Genomic DNA, 12,305 nt, shown 5'->3' with positions numbered 1-12,305 from the left:
TCAAAAATGTATATTGCTTTTAGAATACTAGAGCAGGTCACTGAACCCACTCCAATATTGACAGGTAAAAAATGTCTGTTCTGTGCCTTGCATTGATGTTAGGTTTAGTATCCAGTGAAATAAAATAAAATTCCATATTTTTTAATATTTCCCAAAATGGAGAAAAAGATGAATAATCATTTACATTAATACATGTTTATTTAAACCGTTTTGAGGCTGGATGCACGTCCATCCTGTTCAAATTATACAGATCTAATTAAAAAGACAAATACCAATGAGGTACAAGCCACTTTTTTCCATAACTTAGGCCAGCTGCAGACAAACATTCAGCCAGTGGAAAAAAAATTGGTCGGTCTGATCTCAGACTGCACACGTTGCATGGGAAAAATAGTGCAAGGACTCGACAAACTGCAACATCATCAATTTTAGTACTGCTTGAACGTTGGTGCTAAAGTTCGGTCAGCAGACGTTGAGTCCTTGCATTACATTTCTGTTCAAGCCAAGGACTTTCATCTCGTGCAGTGTAAGTCCATGAGATTGGACCAGCAATTGGATCTGTTTCCACCGGCTGAATACGTTTGTCTGCAGCCGGCTTGGAGGATATATTCATCCGTAGAATGTTAGTGGATTTATTCTGATTTCCATATTCTAATTCTGTGGAAACAATGTAGAAGTATTTAGACATCTGGCGCTGTGGAAATGAAAGCACCTGAAAGGTGATAAGTGGACACAGAATTCAAAGGAATTAGTCCAGGGTCTGCCAGGTGTGAAATGCTACACTGCTGTATACAGCAGTGTAGCATTTCACACCTGGCAAGACAAACATCTTCAACATGGGATCAACAGGACTAAAAAAATAAAATTTTAAAATAAAAACTATTAACTCACCCTCCGGTGGCCCCGATGCGCAGCGCTGCTCCCCCAATGTCATTGCGGATCCTCTTCTGGCTTCCCGGCTCCTCCTCTTGCTTCCGCGCCATCTTCTGTCTTCTTTGACATCGCGTTGGGCGCCGCCATTGTTCTTCTCCTGTGCGGCGCCTAGTATGACGTCAGCAGCGGCGCGTCATACTAGGCGCCGCACGGGAGAGAACAGTTGTGGCGCCCAACGCAATGTCAAAGAAGACAGAAGACGGCGCGGAAGCAAGAAGAGGAGCCGCGACGACATCGGGGGAGCAGCGCTGCGCATCGGGACCACCGGAGGGCGAGTAAATAGTTGTTTTTTATTTTTTTTTTTAATTCTGGGCTAGGCTGGGGCAGGCTGTACACTACCGGGGGGCAGGCTGTACACTACCGGGGGGCAGGCTGTACACTACCGGGGGGCAGGCTGTACACTACCGGGGGGCAGGCTGTACACTACCGGGGGGCAGGCTGTACACTACCGGGGGGCAGGCTGTACACTACCGGGGGGCAGGCTGTACACTACCGGGGGGCAGGCTGTACACTCCCGGGGGGCAGGCTGTACACTCCCGGGGGGCAGGCTGCATATTATAGGGGGCTGGCTGGCTATATGACCAATGCATTTCCCACCCTCGGCTTATACTCGAGTCAATAGGTTTTCCTAGTTTTTGGTGGTAAAATTAGGGTTCTATGCTTCTACCCGGGTCGGCTTATACTCGAGTATATACGGTAATTGGGCTATCTGTATTTGGGGTTTCTAAATTGAATTTAATTGAATAGAATTTTGGCATAAAAACTATCTTGTGTGGGTGGGGATGATCTTATGTACTAAATTGTGAGGCTCTCTAGTGCAAGTGCAGCCTTTGACGTGACCAGAGAGTAGGGGTTCACCCAGGATCTTGCTTATATCAGTAAGATTTGGATATACTCACTTGGGTTGAATACTGTCAACAATTTCTTGTAAGCCAATAGCTCCATATTTGACACAGTAAAGATTTAGGAAAACCAAGAAACCTGCAAAACAACATCAATGGTTAGAAATGTTTGGTGAAACTCCACTTCATTACACCACACACAAATAGCAGCCAGTGGGAGACATCGTAAAAAGTACTGTTATTTATTTCAAGATCACATCAAGCCCAGTTTAACCGGCTCTATTAATAAATCTAATAATTGGCAAGTACATATATCATACATCCTCACAGGGTAGCACTCTAAGGCCAAGGACATATGAAATACATTCTGGATTCTAGGAGCCATAACTTTGGATCCCTTGCAACTAGAATGCTCCTCCTTCATATGAAGCCAAGATTGTGATTCTAAGTGCCAGGGATCTAGAGAAATTAATGTTGTAAAGTTACAATATATCTGTGTGAAAATCAATGCCATTTTCTGAAAAAAATACTTTGGCACGCCCTGCTGATTTAACATAGCTTTTGCTGCATATTTTGGTGAATATACACGTGTGGGCTAGGTATGAACAACTTAGTAGAGTGTCTGCTTACAAAATCCTTTATGCTGTAATTTATTTTATGTTTACACATTAAAATAATAATGCTCTGACCAATAACATGGTTAAACACTTATGCTTTTACAACTCCTTCTGAGACAGCTTCTGAAATACTGCAATTATGAATAATAAAGTTTCATGATGGTATGTGGTCTAAAGTGCCTCAGTATAGCATCCTTACTTTCATATAACATTTTTGTACTGTGCTAGTCAGAAGTTAGAAAGAAAAAAAATTATCAAAAAAAAAAAAAAAAAGGATCAACTAGCTAACTAAAACGGATGGTGAGAATTGGAAGCTTTCCAGGCTTCATAAGGTCTTTTCATGAGGCATGGTATAACGGCATCTGTAAAATACAATACAACTTTTTTGATCCCTTTAACCCCTTAAGGACGCAGCCTGTTTGCAGGTTAAGGCTCGCAACTTTTTTTGGAAATTTGACCAGTGTCTCTTCCTGTGGTAATAACTTTTCAACGCTTTAAGATATCTCTGTGATTTTGAGATTGTTTTCTCGTGAGACATTGTAGTTTATGTTAGTAGTGTCATTTCGGTGATCCGTTCCTTTTTTGGGGGGTAAAAATTCAAAAATTTAGGAAAAATTTGAAAAAAATGACTATTTTCAAAGTTTCAAATGTTATAATTTTTAGACAAAAAGTGATACCACAAATTTTTTTTGATAGAAACCTTTTGCCATTGGTCTTCTTTTTATATCCATAATTTGTTTTACGTTTCCATTATTTTTATGGATGTGAGAAGGTTTGAAGTTTTAGTAGCAACTTCTCAGATTTTCTTGAAATTTGAAAAATGCGAACTTTTTGGTGATCAATTCAGTTTGGAAGTGCCCTATAAAGACTTATGTACTATATACCCCCACAAGTAACACCATTTTATGAACCTAACATCTCAACCTATTCAAATCAGCATTTAAGAAGTCTGTTAACCCTTTAATTATTTTTCCGGAAGCATATGAAAATGGAGTGGAAATTTTGAAATTTCAATTTTTGATTTCAATCTTTCCAATTTAGCCCTAAAACGGATACATTCAGAAGGAATTTGCGGTAAATATATATTCCTAATTTCTTGCCCTGCTTCTTCCGAGTACGGCAATACCAGACATGTGGATGTCAGCTGCTGTTTCCCCGCACAGCGATGTCCAGAACAGAGTTAGCGATACTGGGAAATCGGAAGGCCAATTTGGCAGCAAATATTTTGTGGTGCCACAGTGTAATTGAAGAGCCCCTGAAGTAAAAGTACAATAGAAAACCCCCCAAAATGTCACCATTTCAGAAACTAGACCCCTCAAAGAATTTATCGGTGGTTGTGGTGAGCATTTTAACCCCCGACACGCTGGTCAAAATTGAATGCAAAGTAAATGGTGCAGAGTAAAAATTGTGTTTTTATCTCAAAAATGTCATTTTAGTGCCTCATATACTGTGCCCAACCCATGCCACTTTAGACAAACACCCCAAAAATCATTCTGCGGGTTGTCCTGAGTACAGCAATACCACACATGTGCCAATAATTTACAGACTGGGCACACAGAAGGGATGAGAACGGAAGGAGTGAAATTTTGATTTTACAGCTCCGTTTTCACATGTTTGGATTTGGAGTGCCATGTCATGTTGGCAGGGCCCGTGAGGTGCCAGTGCAATAGAAACCCCAAATAAATTATACCATTACGGAAACTAGACCCCTCAAAGAATTTATCGGTGGCTGTGGTGAGCATTTTAACCCCCGACACGCTGGTCAAAATTAAATGCAAAGTAAATGGTGCAGAGTAAAAATTGCGTTTTTATCTCAAAAATGTCATTTTAGTGCCTCATATACTGTGCCCAACCCATGCCACTTTAGACAAACACCCCAAAAATCATTCTGCGGGTTGTCCTGAGTACAGCAATACCACACATGTGCCAATAATTTACAGACTGGGCACACAGAAGGGATGAGAACGGAAGGAGTGAAATTTTGATTTTACAGCTCCGTTTTCACATGTTTGGATTTGGAGTGCCATGTCATGTTGGCAGGGCCCGTGAGGTGCCAGTGCAATAGAAACCCCCAATAAATGATACCATTACGGAAACTAGACCCCTCAAAGAATTTATCGGTGGTTGTGGTGAGCATTTTAACCCCCGACACGCTGGTCAAAATGAAATGCAAAGTAAATGGTGCAGAGTAAAAATTGCGTTTTTATCTCAAAAATGTCATTTTAGTGCCTCATATACTGTGCCCAACCCATGCCACTTTAGACAAACACCCCAAAAATCATTCTGTGGGTTGTCCCGAGTACGGCAATACCACACATGTGCCAGTAATTTACAGACTGGGCACACAGAAGGGATGAGAACGGAAGGAGTGAAATTTTGATTTTACAGCTCCGTTTTCACATGTTTGGATTTGGAGTGCCATGTCATGTTGGCAGGGCCCGTGAGGTGCCAGTGCAATAGAAACCCCCAATAAATGATACCATTATGGAAACTAGACCCCTCAAAGAATTTATCGGTGGTTGTGGTGAGCATTTTAACCCCCGACACGCTGGTCAAAATTAAATGCAAAGTAAATGGTGCAGAGTAAAAATTGCGTTTTTATCTCAAAAATGTCATTTTAGTGCCTCATATACTGTGCCCAACCCATGCCACTTTAGACAAACACCCCAAAAATCATTCTGCGGGTTGTCCTGAGTACAGCAATACCACACATCTGCCAATAATTTACAGACTGGGCACACAGAAGGGATGAGAACGGAAGGAGTGAAATTTTGATTTTACAGCTCCGTTTTCACATGTTTGGATTTGGAGTGCCATGTCATGTTGGCAGGGCCCGTGAGGTGCCAGTGCAATAGAAACCCCCAATAAATGATACCATTACGGAAACTAGACCCCTCAAAGAATTTATCGGTGGTTGTGGTGAGCATTTTAACCCCCGACACGCTGGTCAAAATTAAATGCAAAGTAAATGGTGCAGAGTAAAAATTGCGTTTTTATCTCAAAAATGTCATTTTAGTGCGTCATATATTGTGCCCAACCCATGCCACTTTAGACAAACACCCCAAAAATCATTCTGTGGGTTGTCCCGAGTACAGCAATACCACACATGTACCAATAATTTACAGACTGGGCACACGGCAGGGGTCAGGAAGAAAGAAGCACAATTTAGGTTTTCAAGCTTCGTTTTCACTAGATTGGTAATGGGGGGTACCCCCGAGGTACCAGTACAATAGAAACCCCCAAGTAGTGAACCTATTTTGGAAAGGGCACCCCTCAAAGAATGTATGTAGGCTTGTATGAGCATTTTAACCCCCAACACGCTGGCCAAAATTGAGTGCAAAGTAAATGGTGCAGAGTAAAAATTGTGTTTTTATCTCAAAAATGTCATTTTAGTGCCTCATGTACTGTGCCCAACCCATGCCACTTTAGACAAACACCCCAAAAATCATTCTGCGGGTTGTCCCGAGTATGGCAATACCACACATGTGCCAATAATTTACAGGCTGGGCACACGGCAGGGGTCAGGAAGAAAGAAGCACAATTTAGGTTTTCAAGCTTCATTTTCACTAGATTGGTAATGGGGGGTACCCCCGAGGTACCAGTACAATAGAAACCCCCAAGTAGTGAACCCATTTTGGAAAGGGCACCCCTCAAAGAATGTATGTAGGCTTGTATGAGCATTTTAACCCCTAAGGTGCTGGCTCAAATGTAATACAAAGTGAGTAGTGCAGAGAAACAATTCTATTGCAATTTATCAAATATGCCATTGAAGTGACAAAAGTATTTTGCCCAACTCATGCCACTGGGGAAAAACACATCAAAGATCATTCTGCGGGTTACCCCGGTTAGGGCAATACCCCATAGGAGGCAATAATCTGTAGAATGGAGACACGGCAGGGCTCAAAAGGGAATAACATGTTGGAGCACAGACATTGTACATTTTTTTTTTCTTTTTGGCATCATGAAAGATTTGTAGATGCCAATAGGGGCCAGTACAGTAGAAACCCCTAAGAACTGACCCTATTTTGGAAACTACACCCCTCCATGAATTAATCTAGGGGTATAGTTAGCATTTTAACCCCACAGGTGGACCCCTGAAAAAGTGCATAATGGATAGTGCATAGTAAAAAATATCCATTATGTCATTTTTTGCCCAGCTGCTGCCATGGGAGACAAACACCCTAAAAATCATGATGCATGTTTTCCCGGGTAAAGCATACGGGGCAGTAATCTACAGGCTGGGCACATGGAAGGGCTTAGAAGGGAAGGTGCGGCATGCGGCATGATGTATAAGCTGTGCGTCAAGGTAACAACAGGGTACTCTAAAAATCCAGGGATGTATGATAAATTCGGAAGCAATCTTTCATACATAACCCTGGTTTTTCTGGGCATGTCTCACAGTGATGAATGGTGTCCTTCCTAATGCCATTTTTGGAGCACACCCTGCACCTCTTTTGTGACCTTCCCTTGCTGGCTGTTTGGGGAACTACTCCTGGAAAGTGCTGCCCTGGTACAATACGTGATGGGGCCTCACTTCCAGATGTGCTAGCACTCCCCCCTTCCTGGTCTCCAAAAAGAAAGTACTTTATTACCACCTCTTGAAATTCCAGGAAAGTTCCCCTCTGGCCGGCATATCTATGCAGCACATAAGCATTATACAATGCCATCTGCATGATGTGCACGGCCAGCTTCTTGTACCACACCCTCGACTTCCGCATGGCATTGTACGGCTGAAGCACCTGGTCAGACAAGTCCACCCCTCCCATGTATTTATTGTAATCTAAAATACAGTCTGGCTTGGGGGTTTCTGTACTGGCACCTCGTACTGGGACAGGGGTGGTGGTGTGCTCATGTATTGTGGTTAATACAAGGACCTCTCTCTTGTCCTTGTACTTAACACACAATACAGAGTCGCTGCATAGTGCCCTGCTTTCGTGCCTTTTAAGTTTTTGCCCAAGCAGCGACTTAGGGAGACCTCTCTGATTTCTGCGTACAGTGCCGCATGCCGCAGTATTTCTGGAAGTGAGGCACTTGAACAGGGTGGTGCTCGTGTAGAAATTGTCCAGGTAGAGGTGGTAGCCCTGGTCCAGCAGTGGGTGCACTAAATCCCACACTATCTTCCCTGTAACACCCAGGAAGGGGGGGCATTCTGGGGGCACTATAGTGGAGTCCTTCCCTTCATATACCCTGAACTTGTATGTGTACCCTGATGAACTTTCGCACAGCTTATACATCTTCACACCATACCTTGCCCTCTTATTGGGCAGGTACTGGCGGAAGTGAAGTCTCCCTTTGAATTGTACCAGGGACTCGTCTATGCTCACATGTTTGGCGGGGGTATATGCCTGGGCAAACTTGGCACTAAAATGATCTAATATGGGCCTGACCTTAAATAACCGATCATAACTGGGGTCACCTCTGGGTGGGCACTGTGTGTTGTCAGTGTAGTGCAAAAACTTATGGATGGCTTCAAAGCGCATCCTGCTCATTGCCATGCGGAACATGGGGGTGTGGTACAGTATGTCTGTGCTCCAGTAGTCCCTGATTGAAGGCTTCTTTACTATCCCCATGAGGAGTATTATGCCCCAATACTTGTGCATCTCTGCTGCAGTGACAGGGGTCCACCTGTAGGGTTGTGCATAAAAGGATGTGGGGTTTTGGGCAATATGTTGTGCAGCGTAGAGATTTGTCTGAAATATAATAATATTCAGCAGCTCCTCATCAAAAAAAAACTTAAAAAAGTCCACAGCTCTGAGCCCTGTCGTGTCAAAGTTAATTCCAGGATGGCCCGTAAAGTCAGGGACCTGAGGGGTATAATTATCTGGGGCTACCCATGTGGGGTCAGTGGAAGCCCCAGACGCTTCTCCTGCAGAAGTCCCAGGCACTTCTCCTGCAGAAGTCCCAGGCACTTCTCCTGCAGAAGTCCCAGGCACTTCTCCTGCAGAAGTCCCAGGCACTTCTCCTGCAGAAGTCCCAGGCACTTCTCCTGCAGAAGTCCCAGGCACTTCTCCTGCAGAAGTCCCAGGCACTTCTCCTGCAGAAGTCCCAGGCACTTCTCCTGCAGAAGTCCCAGGCACTTCTCCTGCAGAAGTCCCAGGCACTTCTCCTGCAGAAGTCCCAGGCACTTCTCCTGCAGAAGTCCCAGGCACTTCTCCTGCAGAAGTCCCAGGCACTTCTCCTGCAGAAGTCCCAGGCACTTCTCCTGCAGAAGTCCCAGGCACTTCTCCTGCAGAAGTCCCTGGAACCCTACGGCGCCTTCTTGGGGGTCCTTCCAGGTCACTGGCAGATGAGCAGGAGGATGATGATAAGTAAAAGGGACCATCATCCCCACTAGCTGACTCGGTGTCAGCGGCAAGCATGTTATATGCCTCCAACACGGTGTACGTCTTCTGAGACATTGCACACAAAAAAAATATAGAACTAGAAAAATTAGATAATGTGCACCAAACTACACGGATAAACCGTCTAGCAGGCACACAAAAAAAAAAATATAATGCACACCAAACTACACGGACAAGCCGCACAGATAGCACACACAAAAAATAATGTGCACTAAACTACACGGACAAGCCGCACAGATAGCACACAAAAAAAAAAAGATAATGCGCACCAAACTACACGGACAAGCCGCACAGATGGCACACACAAAAAATAATGTGCACTAAACTACACGGACAAGCCGCACAGATAGCACACAAAAAAAAAAAAGATAATGCACACAAAAAATAATGTGCACTAAACTACACGGACAAGCCGCACAGATGGCACACAAAAATAATGTGCACTAAACTACACGGACAAGCCGCACAGAAAAAATAATGCGCACTAAACTACACGGACAAGCCGCACAGATAGCACACAAAAAAAATAATGTGCACTAAACTACACGGACAAGCCGCACAGATAGCACACAAAAAAAATTATGTGCACTAAACTACACGGACAAGCCGCACAGATAGCACACACAAAAAAAAGATAATGCACACCAAACCACACGGACCAGCCGCACAGATGGCACACAAAAAATAATGCGCACTAAACTACACGGACAAGCCGCACAGATAGCTCACAAAAAAAATAATGCGCACTAAACTACACGGACAAGCCGCACAGATAGCACACAAAAAAAAAATAATGTGCACTAAACTACACGGACAAGCCGCACAGATAGCACACACAAAAAAAAAAGGTAATGCACACCAAACTACACGGACAAGCCGCACAGATGGCACACACAAAAAATAATGCGCACTAAACTACACGGACAAGCCGCACAGATAGCACACAAAAAAAATAATGCGCACTAAACTACACGGACAAGCCGCACAGATAGCACACAAAAAAAAAGATAATGCACACCAAACCACACGGACCAGCCGCACAGATGGCACACACAAAAAGTAGCTACGGGTACACCTACGGCGCTAAAAAAACCTATGTGCACCGCGCAAAAAGGCGCTACAAATGCACCTAGCTTGCCCTAAGACAAACTAACTACCGCTAAGACTGCTAAAAGATTCTGTGCAGCGCTATTCACACGGCGCACTGAAAAGTGCGTCCAGTGCAGAACAACGCTAACACAGCGCACTGAAAAGTGCGTTTGGGTTCAGAAGGGACAGACAGGGAAAAACGGAAGACACGTGGGATCACACAAGGCGATCACACAGGGAACACACAGGACACAGGAAAAAACAGATAGGGATGGGAATTTGTAGGTAACAATAGGGATCAGATAAGGATCAGAACACTATTTTTAGTGTAAAAGTGTATTTTGGTGCACACAGTAACGCTCTCTCCTCTCTCCAGCGATACCAAACCAAAATGGTGCCGCTGGAGGAAGAGGAAAGGGCTAAAACCACGTTTTTTAGCCTAAAATCGCCGTAATTGGCCAGTCAGGTTTGACTGGCCAATCACGGCGATCGGCGGGCGGGACCGATTTGATTGGTCGGGTGACAGAGACAGGAACTCCTCCTGCCTCTGTCACCCAAATCTCAGCCCGCTGTCACCACGTCTCGCGACGTGGTGACAATTCTAAAATAGTATGCGCTCGCGCAGTAGCTGTACTGCGCTGAGCGCTAATCGTCGGAAACTGCGCAGTACAGCTACGGCGCGGAGCGCTAAGGGGTTAAGGAAATTGTGCTGTACACAAACTGTCCAAGCATGGATTACATATAAAATGACAGAAAATGAGCATAAAATCAATGGTGACAAGATGGGTGTGGGGGAGGGGGGGGAGGAGATAGAGGTCATCCTCAGCACGGTCTAATGGTGGCAAGAGGCAGATCTGGTCCTGTTGGAGCCAATTTGTTTTGCCTTTCAATTGCTATTGGGACAAAGGAGTTCCAAAATCTCTCGGTACGGTAGTTTATTTGGCAGTATCATTCACTGAAAGCGCTCAGTTGATTCGCTCTGAATGAGAGCAGTGGGTGTGATTACTTGTGATAGTGGCAAATTTATTGGAGCATCCTCAAAACTGGTAAGCCAATTGTCTCTTGTCCCTTAGTTTGATACTGCCCCCCGAACAGGTGACAGAGATTGAGGACTCCTTGAACATGCTCAGACATTTTATTGCAAACGTTGAAGGACTTAAGTTTTTTTGAGAGTAGGATATCGAAGCAGTTTTTGACTGTCGTCACAGTTTTTTGCCCAGTCCAGCCTGTCAATTTGGACACCCAGGTACTTATACGCACTGACCTGTTTAAACTGACCTGTTCTGACGGTGTAGAAAACACATTTATGTACAGAAGGACATAATTCTACTGTGGTTGATGAGACAAGCAATATGAAACTGGACCATAAATGAAAAGAGTAAACCATTGTATTGCAGCATCTTAGGACACAGCCCATTATTAATTTAAATCTTAACAGTATCTCTTCCTGTGGTAATAACTTATTAACACTTTAAAAGGAAATCTACCATTGGGAAAACACTTACATAGTTTTTTTCCAATTCTGTTATGTGGCTACCGCAGAGATAAACTTTGGTTGAAGATTATGTCAATTAATTTCTGGAGGTACTGGGGGCATGTAGTAGCCTCAAACTGCTGCAGGGGGCAAAAGCCTACTTCACACGCCCAGTAGCCATTTCAGACCTGTCTACCCCCTCGTCAGTTATTTCGTTATCTCGTCAATCAAGCTCTGCGCACCCTTAGTCAACACCAGGCTCACTCATAGCTATTACTGGACATCCGAGGACATCTACTCCAGCCAATAACCATTAGCAGAGCCAGCCAGCAGAGCCGCTACTTAAGCAGACTACTTCATCTTAAGCAGACAACCCCCCACACCATCTGAACAGCTGCCCCATACAGCTGCCAATATTGGCATCCAAGCATCTCTGCAGTCCGGGCTCATCACTGGCATCACCAGCAGGTCTGATACCCCAAACTTCTCACCACATGCTGCAGCTCTAGTGCACCGGTCCTGACAACGACTAGTCACAGCCCTGCCTCCATAGGAACATAGACACCATAACTGGTGTCTGCACTCCTAAAAGGTCAACACTACACTTCACTGTTAGTACTCCCAGCATCACTAGCCAGCTCTTCCCTTGGAGTAACCCCACACCCAGACTCCTTCCCCTCCCCATCTCACTGGAGCACCAGGGACAGAGTGAGTGTTACCAATACTGTCATTAGCATAAATACATTATGTAAATTATTAACCTTCCAGGCTCCAAATGGTCAGAGCTGACACATAGGAAGGCAACAGGAAAAATGAAAGGCGGCGGTGTTATGCTATATATTAACAAATGGAGCCACCCCAACCACTACAATATCAAACAACAGCACTGTTGTGTAACATTGAGCTACTAATAGTAGGTATAACGTCCTTACTATCTACCATGGGAGTTCACACTTGTCTGTCTGCAGCTATGGGGAGATGTATACGACAAGAGCCATTGCCTGTGAAATTT

At 44.3% G+C, this 12,305-nt stretch overlaps 1 protein-coding gene across 1 annotated transcript in view; it reads right to left on the bottom strand.

The window, feature by feature from the left end:
• CSE1L (chromosome segregation 1 like) overlaps positions 1 to 12,305 on the bottom strand; it is a 245,821-nt gene that overhangs the window by 46,534 nt on the left and 186,982 nt on the right. The window contains exon 15 of the mRNA XM_072110531.1: positions 1,830 to 1,911. Within this exon, the coding sequence (XP_071966632.1) occupies positions 1,830 to 1,911 (82 nt within the window). The remainder of the gene's footprint in view (positions 1 to 1,829; positions 1,912 to 12,305) is intronic.

Source organism: Engystomops pustulosus, chromosome 6 (assembly GCF_040894005.1).
Source record: "Engystomops pustulosus chromosome 6, aEngPut4.maternal, whole genome shotgun sequence".
NCBI lineage: Eukaryota > Metazoa > Chordata > Amphibia > Anura > Leptodactylidae > Engystomops > Engystomops pustulosus.
This window is presented reverse-complemented; position numbering and strand designations above follow the sequence as displayed.